We start from the raw sequence: 20,315 nt of genomic DNA on the forward strand, positions 1-20,315 counted from the left end.
CTTCATCTATTAATCTCATTATATTAAAGAGCAGGGGAAAAGCATTTTTAATGCTTTGCCTTTGAGTTCGGCTGTGCACAGTATTGACCAGTGTTGTAATTGGTGGTTGCGACAAGGTGGTGGGTATATTATTGCACCAGCCCAGCTGAGTCAGAGAGGGATGGAAACGGCGCCGATTGCTCCGTGAGGCAGAAAGGCGTCCGCTGTGAAATCGGACAGCGCTCCGGGGGCTCCTCGGTGCCGGCCCGGTCCTGGACGTGATGTTTCAGACGCGCCGGGCCTCTCAGACCGGACGCTAACTAGCTGCTCCGTCCAGCCGGCACATCCCCACTGAAGAGGACGCTGCACTAATGGACTGGGCACGGCAGAGCCTACATCGCACTAATAGAGTTAACTGGCCTCGCTGCACGCGAGAGAAGGACGGACTTGTTCTAACTGCACGTCGGCCCCATTTAATCTAATGAGCCTTCTTGATGTTCCCAGCGACACTCATCAAGTGTTAAAAAAGCGTCAGCTTTCGTATCAGTTCACTCATTAACAGCAATTGAAGCTTACACTGTAATACACTGTGAAGGGCCCCAAACATACATTTAAGTGGAAACATAAAAGCACTTGTTCAGGTAGCAAAGAGAGCTAGCTCTCCAGCTTTATGAGTTAGTCATTACTTCAGTTCCCTGGGAAAGATGATCCCTTCTATACGTGCATGTGGTTGTCCTGGCTGTTGAGCACCAGTCTACTTCCACCATTTCAGTGCCTCAGAATAGAGCTAGACGTACAGCTTGGGAAAATGCTCATGGAACAACCCGGCTGGTCTGTGGTGGAGAGGCAGTCAGTTTCCCCCTCTGAGAGCAATACCAGCAGACGGCTACAGGACACAGCCCCGGGGTCTGCTCTGAGTCGGGTCAGCTTCATTGCACCCGCCATTTACCTGCTAATGAGACTGAATGGCCATTGTTCTCTTAGCCGCTTGTGACTCCATTCCCGGAACCCTTGAACACTCTTGTAGCATTTCCACTCCCCAAAAAATGAACTTACGGAAGGAACCTGCTCACATGAATAATTACAGGTCCCTCCTTTATTGGTATAATTGGTATAAGTGAGAAGAGAACTGTAGAGAGAATATGAGAGAAATTCAAATCTTCCAATGCCCAAAACTAAAGGTGTCCCAAAAGAAGAGTAGTGTACCATTTACTTTAACTGAAAACAACCGCTCTGGCTTTCTCAGCAACCACTGAATGCAGACTGTACAAGAACTCAGCTTCACCTCTGACCAGAGCATGTCAGGGCAGAGCATGTCCCTTCACTCCCAATATGAAATCATAGGTCCTGTCCCCTCCTCATCTGACATAACCCAACTCACCTCACCCCTACCCCAGGAATAGAGCTCTTTACAGTCCTACATGAGTGCATCTGTGCTACACTGCGTAAGGAGAGAGTACTGGAGGGGAATGATTCAAATAAACACTTTCAGTCAAGGTTGCAGATTCCAGTTGAACAGCCCCACCCCTACACTTACACCCACACCTGGTCATTCTTGAACAGAAAAAACACATTCATCCATAAAAAAGTTAAATCCTACTCCAAAAATTGAAATTCTAGTGATGCAGGCTTTTTTCCTCACTTCTCTGTTTCTCCATCATCAAATGAAAAGCTCATATTGCAGCAGCTAGGCTATATTTCACTCTAGTTTTATAGCATGCTAAAGCTGCACCATTAAAATATCACCCTTTGTCTTTACATTGACGATGTTGACTATTCCCCCACCCCTCCACATCAGGAAAAGAGGAACTTTTGCCACAAAGGAATAGTGATAAAAGTACTGCATTGTACAGAAGCATCACAAAGCTTTAGGGCCAGTTCAGATTTTTCACTTTTCTAAACATGCTAAAAAGGTGCAACAGAGAAAGTGTTCCTAGTATCTCTTAAAGATAAGTCACTCCTTATCTCTGAGGTCAGAGAAGCCCTGGTACAGACTGTCAGACACCCTGTTCCTCCCTTGGTACTTTTCTGTGCCAAGCACCTGGCTGTTTCCTCCTCTCACCAGTTGGATCCAATTCAAATTCAAATGGCAGTTTAAAAAAATAAACCTGTCACAACATAGTTAGTTTACCAGCATGCTGGGAAGAGAAGGTATTTCTGAAGTATAGCTGAACCGACTGCTACTTCAGCCAGCAGGAGAGGGTATTTCTGAAGTATAGCTTAACCGACTAGGCTACATCTTTAACCAGCATGGGAGGGTATTTCTAAAGTGTAGGTAAACCCACTAAATCTTCAGCCAAACGGTTACCAATTTCCAGCCCCTCCTTGAGGAGTGCTTTTTAATTAAGTGAGTAGCCAAATACTGGACTTGCCAAACGCAGCTTGCCATAAACTAATCCAGCAGGGAACATATGGCAGGCCATACTAATATTTAATCCTGCCAGCCCGCCCTCGCAGGGATGCCATCGGAACAACAGAGGAGGGCCTGTGTGGAGCAGAGAGGAATTCTGGGAATCTGCTGCACTCACACAAAACAGCCGCTCTCCCTGCAAGGAAACCACTCCACTCCTACAGCACGTCCTGTCTGCAAGCTCAGCTCCTCTTAAAGAGGGGTGATGTACAAACAGCTGCCCCTCTCTCCTTCTCCCTCTCTATCCCTCCCTCCCTCCCTCTCCCTCTCTGCAGCAGGGGGTCATCATCATTCTCCTCTTTAACAAACAAATCCCCCTCAGAAGGACTGAAATGCTGCCGTGGAGTCCATTTCCACACCATTACAGAGATAAGTATTTGTAAATAACTAAACTGTAAATAGAAAAGTATTCTTCCTTATTTTAATTAGTGCATGCAGTGCTTGAACTGGTGCAATAAACAAAGAAATTGTTCAATTTCAGTACAATACCCCTTTTCACTGTGTTTCTGTAAAGGACTGACAGGAGAGAGGCGGAGCATCTGACAGCTCAGAGATGGCCTTACTTCTAGGCAGTAAAGAACACATTCTGTATAAAGACAATTCACCACAGTCCGGTTATCCTTCAGCTTAAACAGGACAGGCACTAAAATGGAAGCTGGACAGTTGCTCAAATTGTGTGTGTGTGTGTGTGTGTGTGTGTGTGTACTTTGTTAGCTAGTTCCCATTGCTCGTGACACGCCAGCCAGACCTAATGTGGTCTTTCCTGTGCTGGGCCAGATGAGCCCATCACAGACTGGACGGCCACAGGCTCATGGACATAGGACAGTCTGTGGGAGGGGCTTAACTTTAACATGTTGACATTCAACCTTTGCTATAAGTGATACAGTGCATTGTGTAATAGTTTATTACCCAGTGAAATAAGCCTTCCTCACAAATAGAACAGAACATCATTACCCAGCCCTCAATAAACACATCCCTGATTGACCCCCCGTTTCCACTTTGTGATAAGATAAGCATTTTTGATCATTGTCATGTTACTGACAACGCCACGTGTTAATGATTCTCTAGCTTAAATGATTTAAAGAGCTGCCCCTGCATTTACGACCACACCCAAGTCAAGTTGTGTTTCTTTATTTGAGGTATCCATGTGTATTAATTTATAATTATAGATCTGTCGCCATTTTATATCAAAGGTATGTGAACTGGGGGCTTGTCAGAGTGAAGGGCCAGAAAGGAGTCGCTCTGCAGTCTGCTCTCTGGTCTGACAGTCTCTAAATACAGGACCTGTGTAGGACTCTCCATGAAGAGCTTAATCCAGGCAATCATCTCTCAGCCTTATAATCCAATTTAGGCAGCAGTGGGGAGGAGACCGGACTCCTGACTGAGGTGAGGAGAGAGGAGGGAGAAGGGGGCGCAGTGTGTAGTGTGTGTCTGTGCAGTTAAACCCCTGCACAGACACACACTACACACCGCTCTATTCTCTTCTCCTGTCCCCTCCATTATAGTCTTTCTACGGCCGCTCACACAGGGCTGGTGTCAGGAGCTCTTTCAGAGCGGCTGAGTGCGGTAATGGCGAACGGGGCTCTCCCACGGCAGGCTGGGAATCGGTCAGACAGGCGTCTCGGCCCGTCACAAAGAGCGCCATTGTCAGAGCGCACAGGCTCAGGGCCCTCCTGGGGTCAGGAGCAGCGACGACGTGGGCTCAGGTCAGCTCCGTTTCCCCAGCCATACCCTACGGGAATGTTCTCTGAAAAGGCGAAGGAGTGCCCAACAGCACCCAGGACCGGCCCGAGTCTCCCCCCTCTCCGCTGTACTCTAGATGTGTTCCTTCTGACCGTTCTCCCAAATTACGCAAAAACCATTTCTGTGACTCACCAAAAATACCTCAGGAGGCCCCCGGCCTCTGACAGCCATTAACCCCCAGGCGGTCAGACATATTGTGCTAACCCCCAGGCCGCAGCTGCGGACTTCTGTTTAGTTTATCGAGGAGGCTGCACGTCAGAAGTAACCCCACGCCCAACGCAATGTTCAGCCGCAGACAAGCGTCGCCAAGCCAGCCCCATACTGTAGGATTCATTCCGGGAAACGATCGCACATCTACAAAAATGCACAAGTATTATTAGAGACTGACCTAATCATGTGTGATGTTGTTACATTTGGGATAATTTTGTTATAATGAGGGCGTCGCCTACTTCTTTTATTACTTCAAATGCTGGCCTGTATTTACAGCAGTGTTATGTCATGATGTGTGAGGGGGAAATGACTGTTCTGAAATAAAACTTTCCAGCTACTGCACCCATCAAAACTCTAGGACTAGGTACATCAGAAAAAGCATATCTAACTTAAATAGCTTGAGCAGCTGGAGGATTCAACCTTTACAATACCTCTGTCTGTAACAAACAGATATGAAATCTTCAATCTTAAAGGGGAAGTTCACTATCTGGGGTCCTTTGACTTTATTACCATCGGTGGAAAATCCAGTGGTCAGAAAGTAAAAGCCCTGACATGTGATTCTTCCACCCATGAACTCCCATGAGCCAGCTGATTTCATTAATAAATCCTACCTCCCGGCTGAAAAATTGTGCTAATCAGCAAATCGAGATTGGAACAAACTTTCTGAATCTGGATTTTACACATGAATTTTAATGATTATTTCAGTTTTAGTTTTCGATTGGCCCTCTAGATGTTTTTGGGTATGATGAAGTAAATTTCAGACATTTAGAGAAGCTTATAGCAAACTGGTGTTTTTTTAGAGTGGCAGGTACAGGGTATTTGGGGGTTTGTGGTTGAAAGCCATAAAATACACTTCAAGTAACTCCAAAACAGCTTGAATTGAGCACAATAACATAATTATTCCACTAGAACAAATTCAGCGACAGTCAGACCATTAAAAAAATTTATTTGCATCACAGGACTGTTCATCTGCTCTGGTTTCTGTTTAGACATGCTTACTTCTACCATTTCTTGCTTTGAGGTATTTGGGTTGTTTTTTTTTTTTTTAAATGTGGTAATACAGAAAGCAACATGATGAAAAAGCTAATGCTTAAAAACGGCAGAGTTACATGAGCAAAATATCAGTCCTAATTACCTACAAAACCCTTCAGTCACGAAACATTTTCCATTTTGAGAGGAACCTGCCAGTACAGCAGCCTGTGATTTGGTCTAAAAATGCTTTGCTCCGTTTTTCCTTCCTCATTAAAAATAACTATTTGCACATGCTGACTCAACAGCAAACATTCACAGCTCTCTGCACTCCCGTCTAATTTAAATGAGACGTGTGGAAAAGGGAAGTAAATCACCGTTCAGGAACAAACACATACCTGTCAAACAGGTCTTTTAATTTGTGCAGTTTAACCGACTGTTGCCCTACAAAGGAAATGACGCTGGAGCCATTATGCACGATGCGAGAAGTTTCCTGGGCTCAACGCAGCCTGCAGCGAGCATGATGGCTGACATGAATTAGCCTGAAAAAGATTTGCCAAACAGGCCCGCTGTTGAAAGAGGAGAGCGGTTCAGGCAGACTGAGCGTGCACAGATGTCAGCAGTGAGGTAGGCGCGGTTCTGACGAGCTCGGCGCAAGCGTAAACTGGGACGAGCCCTCGGGTCCTGTCTGCGTGTAATCGAGCTCTGACCTGCCCGCCCTGCCAGCTTGCTCCACGGTTTCCCTTCAGACAGGAAGGACACATAGAGCAGAGAGGAGAGGGGCCGAGCAGCTCTGCTCCAGGGGCAATCCTCATTCAGTGCTACACTACTCTGTGTGTGTGTGTCTCCATCTCACCAGCACGACCAGCACATTCCCAAAATTTATTATAGCTTCAGAGGCCCACGACATTTCAATTTAGCGATGTTGCTACGAAGCAGAGAATACGACAACCAATCTCTTCAGTACAATAACACACATATTTGTCTAGGGTAAATAAATCGAAGAGACCTTATCAGAAGCAAAATAACGTTAAATAAAGTTTTGAAATCAAATTGTCCATACAATGCGAGACAATTTTGTGAAAAAATGACTGGTCTGAATGAACACTGATGCTAAAGAGTCTTTTAGGTTTACAGTAATTTATTGTGCACCAGTCTAATCTGCGCGATTCAAATTTTTAAACTTGCATTTAACTCAAATTAAATTTTTTACTCAAATAACTGTTACTGAAAACACTTTAAGCTTAATTTGAGATTTCAACAAAAAGCCTGCCTGAGGAGGTTTTGAGCAGTTGGCTATGCGCAGCAGGTATAAAACTGTGTCCTCAGCCCCACCCACCGCCCCCCTCCCTGACTCACCTGCTTCCTGCTCAAGTGTGCGGTTTCCATAGAGCTACGAAACCAGAACAATTGCGACGCATGAGAACATAGCAGTGTCGCGAAAAACCGCAGCTTGCAGCTACACGCGCTTTCAAAGCAAACTGCACCCCTGAGCACTTTCCAGCTGCAGCCTTTTCATAATTGTGTCATCGCTGAAAATACTGTTCCGTCACAAAATCGATCCATGTACCGAGCTCACCTTATATGAACCTGTACATCACTGCCACATTATAAGCAGTTGTCTAAGTGGAGCAGGCAGTGATGCACCCTCTCCCAGGCAATAAGGCTGTGGGACATGCAGGAAGGAAGCACAGGAGGAGGTGAATTTATACTGCTATATAGGTGCAGGAGACCAGAGGAGGTCTTGTGACCTGCTCCATAGGGGAAGGAGATCAGAGGAGGTGTTGGTGACCTACTACATAGCTGTGGGAGATCAGAGGAGGTGTTGGTGAACTGCTCCATAGGTGCAGGAGACCAGAGGAGGTGTTGGTGCCCTGCTCCATAGGTGCAGGAAACCAGAGGAGGTGTTGGTGCCCTGCTCCATAGGTCTAGGAGACCAGAGGTGGTGTTGGTGCCCTGCTCCATAGGTCCAGGAGACCAGAGGTGGTGTTGGTGCCCTGCTCCATAGGTGCAGGAGACCAGAGGAGGTGTTGGTGACCTGCTCCATAGGTGCAGGAGACCAGAGGTGGTGTTGGTGCCCTGCTCCATAGGTGCAGGAGACCAGAGGAGGTGTTGGTGACCTGCTCCATAGGTGCAAGAGACCAGAGGAGGTGTTGGTGACCTGCTCCATAGGTGCAGGAGACCAGAGGTGGTGTTGGTGCCCTGCTCCATAGGTGCAGGAGACCAGAGGTGGTGTTGGTGCCCTGCTCCATAGGTGCAGGAGACCAGAGGAGGTGTTGGTGACCTGCTCCATAGGTGCAGGAGACCAGAGGAGGTGTTGGTGACCTGCTCCATAGGTGCAGGAGACCAGAGGAGGTGTTGTTGACCTGCTCTAGAGGTGCAGGAGATCAGAGGAGGTGTTGGTGACCTGCTCCATAGGTCCAGGAGATCAGAGGAGGTGTTGGTGACCTGCTCCATAGGTGTGGGAGATCAGAGGAGGTGTTGGTGATCTACTACATAGCTGTGAGAGATCAGAGGAGGTGTTGGTGAACTGCTCCATAGGTGCAGGAGATCAGAGTAGGTGTTGGTGACATACTCCATAGGTGCAGGAGACCAGAGGAGGTGTTGGTGCCCTGCTCCATAGGTGCAGGAGACCAGAGGAGGTGTTGGTGCCCTGCTCCATAGGTGCAGGAGACCAGAGGAGGTGTTGGTGACCTGCTCCATAGGTGCAGGAGACCAGAGGAGGTATTGGTGACCTGCTCCATAGGTGCAGGAGACCAGAGGAGGTGTTGGTGACCTGCTCCATAGGTGCAGGAGACCAGAGGAGGTGTTTTGGCGACCTGCTCCATAGGTGCAGGAGACCAGAGGAGGTGTTGGTGCCCTGCTCCATAGGTGCAGGAGACCAGAGGAGGTGTTGGTGACCTGCTCCATAGGTGCAGGAGACCAGAGGAGGGGTTGGTGACCTGCTCCATAGGTGCAGGAGACCAGAGGAGGTGTTTTGGCTGCCTGCTCTGCAGGGAGGCACAGTACCCACGCATTACCTGGTGCCGGTAGTATTCCGACTCACCTCTTCAGACTGCACCATGGCTACCCTGACCCCCTCTAGATAACCCTTCTTTGTCTTTTTATTTCTTTGGATTTCCTTTTGGATAATGTTACAGTTATAGCTGTGTAAAAATAAGTTATCTGTCTAGTGGTACTTTCTTTAGTTAGATTACAAAATGTTTGTTAGGTTAAGATTATACTTATTGATTATTAATGGGCCTCTGTGCTTTCCGGGTGATACCAAATTTTGTATTCCTGAGAGTTACACTGATGTTCTCCCCTTATGTGTGTCAATCTGTATCAGAGCACCTGATAAATGACTGTAAAGTCAAGTAATGTAATGAACATCATCCCCTGGCTCAAGCAGACCCAAGTGAAACATGCCCCATACATAACGCGGATGGGAGCCCATTGTGATAATGGGCTCGCAAAATCCAATACAAGCCCCATGCACAGAAAGAACCACTAGGCTTCTCTGTGGCCTGGTAGTATCACACAGCTGAGACACACACCCAGGAGGACTTCCACCTTTCTCTATGAGCAGACCTTGGAAGAGCCGCCCCTGGACAACATGAATAAAAGTCGACACCATGACCCTCATAAAACGGTATTCCGGAGGGTTGTAAAATAAAAAGTACTTTGGTGTACCGTTTCAAAGGTCAGGGTATTTTTTTTTACAGCTGGCATGCGATAAAAATGTTCTAGGTCATCCATCGTATTTTGCATGGGGAGTTTTTCTGAAACATACTCTGTGCCTTTGTATTTGGTATTTTAATAAGATGGCTCTACTTTAAGATTAGAAATAAGATCTGGAAACAATGGGAAAATGCTGAGGCCATACTAGTTCACAATGTTCCAGTTTCCCAGGGTATACCTGGGTGTTTATTTTTCACCAAACTATGCCCTGGGAATGTCACTACTTCTTAAAGCTCAACTTTCTGCACACAGAGATACACTATTCTATACACTAGCCTATACACTACACTAGACCCCTTGGTCTGGTGCTATTTTTCATGGTTTTGGCTAGGCTCCTTAGTTCCAGTGAAAGCAAATCTTAATGATACAGCATAGAATCACATTCTAGATGATTCTGTGCTTCCCCAACAGTTTGGGGAAGACCCTTTCCTGTTTCAGCAGGGCAATGCCTCTGGGGATACAGCGAGGTCAATATAGAAATGGTTTTGTCAAGAACGGTGTGGAAGAACTTGATTGGCCTGCACAGAGCCCTGACCTCAACCCCATCCAGCACCTTTGGGATCAGTTGGAAAGCCAAATGTGAGCCAGGCCTAATCACTCAATCAGCGCCTGACCTCACTAATGCTCTTCTGGCTGAACGGAAACAAATCCCTGCAGCAATGCTCCGACATCTGGTATAAAGCCTTCCCAGAAGAGTGGAGGTTGTTATAGCAGCAAAGGATGGACCAACTCCATATTAATGCTCATAATTTTGGATAAGATGTGAGATGTTAGGTGTCCACATATAGGCTACTACATGACCAAATGTATCTCAGTTGCCACCATTTGTGCAATGGAATTGACTATAAACATATTGCAGCTTTTGAGATCTGGGAATCTGCTTTTCCTGCCAAGTGAGAGAAGCTCTTTTCCCAGTTCTTTACACCCACTGTCCTTGGACTTGTGCATTCTTTACTGAATGAAAATAATGGATAATGATCAACCCTGATACCATTTCAGTCTAGTCTTTTCCTGAATCAGCATTCCTAGTTCAAGGGTTGTTCATTCTCTCAAAGCCCCAGTATACAAGTAACTACACTTGCCTTTTCTTTGCTGTATTACATGGGTCAGCTCATAAGTGTATTGTGACAGGCAACAATTCCGCGCTAAAATGGAATGCAGAAATAGCATATGATGTCAAGGTCTTACAGCGTGAATGCTGTATGGTACATTTATAGGAAAGAGAGAAGAGAGGAAAGTGGCTACCGCCATGTCATCACTCAGGTTTTGTTTAAAATTCAAGTTTTCTTTTTTTACCAGCAGTGTCACCTATTTTACCCCAGCTAGCTGAGGTCAGCTCAGTGGGCATGGAAGAACACACCACACAGCATGGACAGTGAGCTTACTCCCCATCCAGGCCTCGATTTGTCCTTCAACCGCCACTGAGCGGTTACAAATGGAGCCCTCACCGGAATCCGTGCAACTTCTCCTTTGTGTGACGCTTCCTTCCTTCTAACCCTGGGCCAAAGGCAGCCTTACTGCTCCGGTGCACAGCTCCGCATAAGAAAACGACATGTGAGAAAGATAATAAGCGGGAGGCACACAGGATGCTAGGCTGGACAGCAGGCCGAGTGCAGATGTAGTGCTGGAACAGTAATGTTACAGCAGTCTGCACTGTCACCATGTAATGAGTCAAATGGGCGGGCCCAAAAAACTGTGAAAGGGACTGAAACAGCCAAAGAAATAATAGATGGCCAATACTCAGCAAAACTACATGCAGCAGTGCTAACGGTAACAAACTGAACACCAGATTTAATTTCAGCTGACTTTATATACATTTGAATCTCCTGACATTATTAATTTAGCAATATACTCGGCCGTACATGACAGACAAGCCGCTATTTGGAACGACGCCAAACGTTCTTCTCCACGGATCGTTACATAATCTGCAAAAGTGCCCCGGTAGGGTTCTGCACTGGAAGAAAACAGCAGCTTTTGTTGTGTCCTCCACTGATGCATGGAGGCGGCTACATAAAGATCACATGCTTGAGTGAGTCTCACCACTGCTTTCTCCTGACACAAGGGGAGACAGGAGACAGGGCTGACACTGGCCTGATACTGCCCTGTTACAGACGCACTGGGCATGCGGCTCCCTCTTTAACCAGCCTGGTGTCGCCGCCCGGCTGAGACACACACAGGCGGCGCCGCACCGCGTTTAGCGTTTCTTTTGCTTTTCGTCGCTGTCGGCCGCACACGCTAAAAAGCCACCGGAGCTCAGGAAGTGGTGTATTTGACTACGCGGTGGGCGCTCCACCCAGCACTTAGAGAGCGCAGAGACGCGACCTGCAAACATATGCTCCATTACCAGGGCCGCTTCACGCCACTGTCAATCCCCCCTCCCTTTTGTGTGGATGGGAACCACAAGCCTCTCAGTGTGTGTGCCCACTTGGATTTTTAAACCACAAGCTTCATTTCCCCCCCCTTTTCCTTCACAGGGCTTTCTAAGGGAGGATGAGGACACTGGCCTTTGAAATAAGGTTGAGCTGGCTTTAAGCCCAGGCTAAATCAAAACTTTTGAACCGGAGAAATTTTCTGACACAAGCAGTCTTTCCAGTCAAGATGAAGGATAAAGAACTGGGTTATTATTTTTTTGCAAGGTGGACTGAAGGTTTGTTTCTGCTTTTGTCTGTCTGGACCTGTCCAGTTACAGACAGTGCTGGACCTACCTGGAAAGTCAACACCACTGTACTGTGCTGAGACCATCAGCATGCAACAGCACAAGTGCCCTATGGCACCGCTAAAGGACTTTACATAGTGCAGCCGTAGCCCTCTGCACATGCTCACATGACCACAGACACTCTGAATTTAAATACAATCAGACCGGTGACACGCTCACAGCACAGTGAGCACACCCTCTTCCAGCAGGCCATTTCCTCTGGAACACAGGGCTCAACAATCAGAGGAGGGAGGAGGGAAGGGAGGGTCCCCGACTCCTGCAGAGTCCAGCACAACAGTCTGAGGAATGCCACACAGGTCCCACAAACACAACGCAGCAGCTACTGCTTAATGTCATGACCTTACTATTAGAGAGCATGTTCATTCATTATGATCTAAATAATGAAATGCTGTACGTTACATCCAGTATGTTAAAACTGTGTGATCATAATAAATGTTGGCGATCTGAAATTTTAATAGCAGGACTTCTGGACACATTATTGCATTATTATACAACATTCACTGTTACAGTGAAAGCAGCCATTTTTAGATGGAAAAGCTGAGTTTCTCTTTCATTATTTCAGCATCTGCCTTTTCATTAGCACAGCTTACTTGCCTCTATCCCCTTTGTAGAGAGACTCAGTCATGGCAGAACTCCTCTAATAATACACCAGCGAAACCAAACCGCCTGGACTGCCCGGTAAACGGCACAAGCGCGGGGGACAAAGCGACGCTGAGTCTCGCACGTCCAGCTGAGGCAAGAGGCCGCAGGGGAGCTGGCAGCGAAAGGCCGCGGCTTCAGCGGGCAGCGCCACAGAGAGCGGCCGCCCGAGCAGAAACCGCCAAGCGCCCTGCCGAGCTTCAATTTAGCCAGATTACCTCTGAACGGTGACGGAGGAAGCCCCTCACACAACGCCGCTGGGCCCCAGAGAGCGCGGCCTATCAAGCGGGGGGCTTATTAAAAACCCAGCCGCTTCTGAACCACTTCTCTAATTGTCTGTCCAAAATAGAATTATAATCCTCATAATCCCAGAGCTTCTTAATAAATATTACCGATCAGCCCCTTTCTCATATGTGATGAGTCTAAGTGGAGTGCTTTACTCAAAGGGGAGGGTAAACGGGGCTCCAGAGTGGTGGCATTCAGCAGCCGGACCCCCCACCCCTCCCGTCCCCATCCCCCCCATCCCCCCGGCAGGCCGCGTATTGAAACACTCGAGAGCCGTGCCAGTTGTGAGGACTGGGGGGAATGAATGCAGCTTCTGTCTCTCGGCTGTAGGGGGGGGGGAACAACAATTGCAGGAAGCAACTGAATACCCTCAGAAGTTATTTCGGCGCAGCAACACGGCGAGAACACTTCTATACACAGAACAGACTTCTGCAAAATCAAATGACAGATCTTATTTTAGAGGTGGCGTCACATGGAATTTCCAGTAAATCTATTTATTTAATATGTTTTTACGTAAGCCATGAAACGCAAAGAGCTTGCCCAACACCTTTTCCCTTTTTTAACAGAAAAGACTATTAAACCAAACAAGACCAGATACAGGCCTAACTCAAGGCCAATGGAAAACTGCTGATAGTGCAACTTTGCAAAAAAAAAAAAAAAAAAAATGAAACAGACAAGCAGATACAAGAAAACATATTTCACAACGGGCACGCCTTTCTAATTTCTCTGCACCTTGAACGCTGTGCAAAACAAAAGACACATTTTCATATCTTGTGCGCTCTGAGATAAGGCACCACACAAAAAGGCCATCCTGCAAAACCATGATTCCATTTCCAGCTACCGTTTCCCTCCTCCCTTCCTTCCAGCTCGTAAAGTGCCGTGTAAATAAGCGCGTTCTCAATGGCCGTGGGCGTCTCAGTTCCACCCCTAAATTAGTAGGTTTGTTGCTTTTTGGCGCACGGCTCACGCCCAGCAGTGTGATACTGGCGGGCGCAGGGCGGCTGAGAAAGCACACTGAGCATGCTCACACGCTGGTCCCTGTGAAGGACACGCAGCTGATGTCTCGGCAGTTGAGGGTCTGGCTACTTTGCTCGTACTGCTCCGCCTCCGACACAGGAAGTGCACCGTAACTCCGGGTTTGGTTCAGTGCACTGCAATGGTTCACTGGGTCCTTGCGTTCATGCAGCATACTCTTTAAAACAAGTTAATGCATACATCAGTCTGAGCAGGTTTATTATATCCCCTCTGCCTCTCCCCATCTACCATTTTCAGCTTTAATATGGGTCCAAAGTACCACATAGAGTATACCAGTTTTCCTAGAAGGTCGGCTACAAGTTTGCAATAAAAAAATATTTTAAAACTAAAGACCGTCCTGTGAAAAAACAAAAAAATCTAAACAGTTCATCACCAGGTCCAAAAAAACCCCAAACTATTCTTCAGCTAATGTTTTCGAACATCTGTTATGCTGTGTTCTTTCACAGGCAAGGCTATTCAATCCATTAAAATACAATTTTGAGGATAAAATCATCACAATTATGGTCTAAGATCTGTAATTTCTGAAAGGGCAATATATCTCTATGCTTTTATGTGGCCATTTAAATGCGCTGGCTGTGAACTTTGGTGTCGGGTAAAATGTAATGGCCTTTGGGGTCAAGGACTCCCCGGGTCCGATGCGCTGTTAATGCTCGAAGGAAAAGTGTAATCAGTAAAAACAGCTGTGAAAGAGTAACCCAGAATGATGACAAACCGGCGAAAGGAGAGCTTGGATGAGCCTCGACAGACATTAATTAATAGCCTAGACAAAAACATGTTTGCCACGAGCTCAAAAAAAATGCAACCAGCTCATGTTCCCTTGAACAGAATGGACATTTTATTGAGTATGCACATTTCACAAAAAACAAACAAGGAGACACCATATGAGAGCTGGCTACTCTATGTTATAACTTCCTGTTGTGTGTGATTCCTCGAAAATAAAGGAAGATTATAAAGACAGCCGAAACAAACACACTGCATTAGACCAGAGGCTCTTCTGCACTGCGGGCAGTTGAGCCGGAATGGGCGTCTCATGGCCAGGACAGGCCTTCCTTCCTTCCTCTGCAGTCAGACCCATGCCTTTCTCTTCTTTCCCCTTTCTACACACATATACAATACACACAATGCCACATCCTCTTCACCGTGGTGTCGCCACGGCAACCCTGGGGCTGTCTCCTCTGACGACAGCTGGCTCCGTCGTTCCTGGAAGGGTCATCCTGAAGGAGGCCCTGCCTCCGCTTTCTACCTTGTACCCTTTTTCCCCATTTTTGAAGAAAGGAGCCGCATCTCTTAGCTGTTAAGATGCCAAGTGGCTACAGTGTGGCAAAGGGACAGATAAATATAATATGGCAGGGCAGCATGTGTCACCATCACTATCTTACAAACACCAACACAAACACACCCATTCTTCATACCGCCAATTCTAGTCTTTGAAATTCAGAAACTGTAATATATTACCCTCTACTGCTCATGCCTAATTTCAATGGTTGATGGAAAAAGGTTTTCCTTGGCCATGCTGGCTAGTCACATTTAACATACAGGAATGTAAGGTCTGCACTGAGGCAAGGTCTGAATCAACTCAATCAAGGAGTGAACCAGCGTAACTCAACCCAGTGTGCTTCAAGGGTGAAACTCATGCACAGAGCTTTTGCAGCATTTTACCCTTCTGTAAACATGTCACAGAGTTTTCAACAATCTGTATGACCTGACTACACAACCCACAGTAAACGACTTTAGAAAATATCCTTGTTTAAAGCTTACCTAAACAGCTTTCTAACCTAACGCTGCGATTCCGCACCATCAACCAAAAAAGGTTGGGTAATATCCGCAGAATCACTGGTCCCTGACAGGCTCGTTTAAAGCTTAAATAGCACCACCGTTTGTACAAGATGCTCCAGCTGCAAGACTAAAGGCTGCACCACAGAAAGTTATGAAAAGACAAGGGAAAAACATGCCAATGGCCAACTGCCTTGGAGGTCATATGCACTCATGAGGCATCAAAATTTCAACATTTTTGGACGTGCTCAGGTTTGAATGCCAACTGTGAAAATAATAGCATAGTCAATTTCTTCAGTAAAGTAAGGTTATGGGGACAAGAGGCATAGCCCATATTTCTGAGCAGAGGGGGAAAAACTTTGGCTAAAAAACATCTACACTGGCTAAAAATTAGTTTTAAAAGCCTGTTGTCAGGATTCACCATTTGGAACAATGTCGGTTACAGGAAGGTGAATAAAAGTCACTGAGCATTTATAGCAAAGCATGGCTGCTAAGATCAATGGACAAACTACATCACAGAACACAAGTGAATAGAGCAAGCCATGTACTCTGAGCCATTTCATGTTGACGAGAAAAGACACAGACAGATAAAAGGCACAGAGTGAAAACATCATGCACACATCCCAGAACACAGAAGTTGTAGTCACTTGGTTTCTGTTACTCCGTTACAGGTTATTTGCAGACTAACATCAGGACACTACTAAAAGCCAAACCTATTTAGAAGCTTACTGAGGCCTTTTTTCTTGCTTTATAACAATGTCACATGTTGACAGTTTGTGATTAATTTGACAGCCTTTGTTGAAAGACCTATTATAACTCCTCCAAATGTGTTGAGGCTATGTATGGCACTGCAGAAACACCTCATGAAATTAATGTCAGAGTTTGTTAGAGATTAACCACATATTTAAATTCATGTTGTCTGTTTATGTAACCTTTTAATGACTAAGCACCATGGCTTACAAACACATCTGTAGAGCTGAATAAGTGAGCACTTATAAAAAGCATTATTATACTTTAAATATTTAAGAATATGTGAAAAAAGTATTTATTTCATGAATTAGTATTTAACATTGTAAACAAGTACAGAATCAGAATTCTATTCTATCCTCTGGCCCTCTATAGCTCAAAATTGGAATGGAACTTTTATTACACACTTACTGTGCAACATAAACAAATAACTGAATGTGTTTTATGCATGGCCTGCAGTTAAAAAAAAAAAAAACCTCAGCAGAGTATTCAGAATATTTTTACCCAGAAGAACTATAATAAGTGAGTGACTAGGATTCCAGAATTAGGAAGGACAACTGAATGAAATTCCAAAACAGTAGAGGCCAACTGATTCAGAATCCTACATTACAGACAAAACATCTGAAATTCCCGCTCTGGAGGGAGTAAACGTGTGACATTCCTGACCAGCTCATTTCACTCCACTGGAATCTGTGCTCTTCAATAAGGATGACTGCATGTTGTGATGGTTAAAGAACATGCCTACTATCAGGTTCGATATCAGGGTGTAGTATGCTGTGAATGCCGTTCCTAGAATTGCATCAGTATATTAAACAGTATATGAGGTAATGATTTAAAATGCAAAGTTTCCCTGGATACCAGCACCTGGCAGCACAATGACTAATAACTTAGAGCCAGCTGCTCATTGAGAACAGCTTACAAAAAAGCACTGCATTCATATTGGTGCTTAAGCTACTACTTATCATTATCAGAAAGCACTTTCAAGTCCTTGCACAGTACAAATGATTAACTACCCCAACCAACTGATAGACTGGCTTTAATAGGTTATCTATAAAATACAGACTATGTACAAAAACACCATATTTCCCATAAAAAAGTATTAGTAATCTGTAAATTGTATAAACACAATAACTTAATCCACAAAAATTGTACACCTAAAGATTTGTATTATAAATAGGAAAGGTCAAAAAGGTAAAAAAAAAAAATAAATAAAAAAAACAACTTATACCAATGGAGGCAGTGAGAAAAGGACAAAATTTCACTAGAAACAGCAAAATCTTTGAACAGCAAATGCAACTATTTCTGGTAGTCCAACAAGACAAACAAGAACTAGCCTAAACCTTAGAGTAAGCTCTATAACAAGACCACTGAAGAGGTAGAACCCTTTATAGGCATTCCAGTCTCTTGTGTCATCCTGCTTTAAAGGCTAACCTTTCAGTGAAAGGCTTTCACTGTTTTTCACCAGCTCTCACCCAATAACAATGTAACAGGCCTTCTATATAACACCAGAAAACTGCAGTGTTTTAAAGTTTGTTTCTTTACAATCACTTGTCTTCAGACAATTCATTTTATAAGTACAATGAGGTCCATAAGATATAGCATACCTAGCAATATAGTGCAAGAAAACTATTTCTGCTGGTAAGAAAAAATACAGCAGAATCGTGTTCAGTTTTACTGATATGAAGACTGAACACAGAACACGTGGACTTGGGTCAAAAACAGACATAAGTACAGAGTGCATTGTGGTTAGACTGTCAATCTGTCAACCTTACTTGCTTGATAGCCTAATACTTCAGCCACATGAGAAGCCACACTCTAGAACGATCATTAGTCTATATAGTTATGGATCATGCAGAACAAATTCATTTAAGGACAATATGAAACATGTCATAAATCAAACATTTAACAGATAGCTCACACGAGAAGCGTGTTATAGGCTATCTTGCGAAATAAAATTTTCAAAAATGTAAAAATATACATATAATCTATTTCAATTGTCCAATGATCTAATTATATTAAATATTCAGCAGAAAATTCAGAGCCAAAATGGCAGTAACGTGTAGTCGTTTCAAGAAGTTAGGCTATTAATGTCAAAACTACCGAAACTTTGTGAATGCCAAGAACTACACTTCAGTCCTGCTTACCTTGGAGCTTACACTCAGCTTCTTTTCCAGGACCTCTCCATTTTTCTCAGGAACCGGGGTCGTTTCTCTCGGGGTACCGTTCTCCCCGACATCCCCATCCGACTCGTTGCAGGGAAGTGGGATTCCTTCGATGACAAACTCTTTGAGGCACTTTAAATTGTGTTTTTTCAATAACTCCTCCGTCTCCTGATCAACGACGATTAGCTCCAAGTCACCCGTGGTGGCTCGTATCCGGGACACGACCTGTTGATGGCTCTCGCCCTCCACGTTTTCCTCATTGACGAATACCAGCCTATCCCCGGCGCGTAGCCCCGCGGTCTCCGCCGGAGAATCTGGCTCCACCAACCGAATAAACTGCCCGGTCTTTCCTTTCTCTCCATGAAGATGGAAACCGTAGCCATTCGCGCCTTTCTGTAGAACACACAGTCTTGGCTGAAGCGTGCTGGACATGTTTATTGCTATATTTGATCAAACTGCTGAAAACTATTCTTTCAAGACGGAAAATTACAATGTCCAAAGGTTCACTTCAGAAACAAACAGTATGATGTAACCCGAGCGAAGCAAAGACTGTAGATCTCAAAACTCTGAGAAATGCAAATTGCAGACTTTTCTTTTTAGATGTACGAAGTTATTGTCAGTGTGACAATTCACTTTCAACTGAGACTCCTTTTTTAACTGCGCAGACGGAAGGTCCTCCCCGATGCTGTTGCAATCTCCTAACTCCTTTTAGACAGGAGGCAAATGCTCACAAGCACACTCCAACTTCGTTTCGTGACCCTGTAAACTCCAATCTGTCTATTGTAAGTGACTCCGGTTAGTTTATAAATGAGCGTGACGTTCGTGTGGCAGACAGGTGACAACACCAATCAGCATCCGTCCTTGGGAAACATTGGCAAATAGACAATGTTTGCGAACCAATGGTTTGCGCCCTTTAACTGTGTAACGTCAACTCCAGATTCAAGTGCAGACAACTTTGTATGGTTATTTATTGACAGAAAATGACACGATCTGCGATAAATACAGTTTTGTGAGACAAAGCTGCTTTACTCCAAATGTACATTTTGTTGTTACTTTTACTGTGCTAGATTTTATTAGCAAACATTTCTAGATAAATCTGTGATATTCTGGTAAGCAACATTTCAAATAAAATATATTTAGGCCTATTAAACTCTACATTATAGATTGCAGTCCGAACAGTCTTTAAAATATAAACTTATGCGTTTATCTTACCGTTGTACAAGGTTGTAATATGTTGATAGGTACCAGTTAAAATTAAATATGTAGGCTATTACCGGAATACAATTCGGAATTCTGAATAATCATCCCAAACATGTTCATGATTAAAATTAACTATCTCAACAGGTTGATGACATCCAATCATCCTAAGGAACACCCTATCACTATCAATACAACAGTCTCTTGTTTTCTCATCAAGCTGTTGCCTACCGGGAAACCTCAATCATGGATTTGTTTTAAGATTGCAACTAAACCCTGACTCAGTCTCTTAACTTTTCCCAGGTAATGGGATCTGCCATCACAGAGGGTGGTGGGTAAACACAAATATCATAGCTTCATGGTAGTAAGAAACCGTCATTAAAAATAAATAAATTAAAAAAATAATGAATAAAAAAACTCACAAAGCACAAGTTTGAAGTTGGAAACACCAGCACAAATAATTTCAACAAGCTGGGGAAGGTTCAAGATCTGGCACATAATCATAGGACAAACTCCTCAACACCATTCAAAAGCAGGGCTCTAAATAGAGCTGGAAGCGTCCTGAACTCATTGCACTGTGGAAGTAACTTATATGCAAAAGCAGCAGAAACAGGGTCTTTCCATCCCGTCTCATTTCATTTATGAATAATTTGCTGGCTGCATTTTTTGTATTTTCTATATTTTGAAATCAAGTTACTGCTGTCTACCTCTGTTCCTCACTAACTGTTAA

The 20,315-nt window shown here is 44.7% G+C and overlaps 1 protein-coding gene across 1 annotated transcript in view; it reads right to left on the reverse strand.

Annotated features, from left to right (window-relative positions):
- Nucleotides 1–19,175, reverse strand: part of slc9a3r1a (SLC9A3 regulator 1a) — a 36,218-nt gene extending 17,043 nt beyond the window's left edge. Inside the window, exon 1 of the mRNA XM_035397602.1 lies at nt 18,371–19,175. Coding sequence (XP_035253493.1) covers nt 18,371–18,820 — 450 coding nt within the window. The 5' untranslated portion in view covers nt 18,821–19,175. The remainder of the gene's footprint in view (nt 1–18,370) is intronic.
- Between the last annotated feature and the right edge of the window lie 1,140 nt (nt 19,176–20,315).

The sequence above is a fragment of the Anguilla anguilla genome, chromosome 2 (genome assembly GCF_013347855.1).
Source record: "Anguilla anguilla isolate fAngAng1 chromosome 2, fAngAng1.pri, whole genome shotgun sequence".
NCBI lineage: Eukaryota > Metazoa > Chordata > Actinopteri > Anguilliformes > Anguillidae > Anguilla > Anguilla anguilla.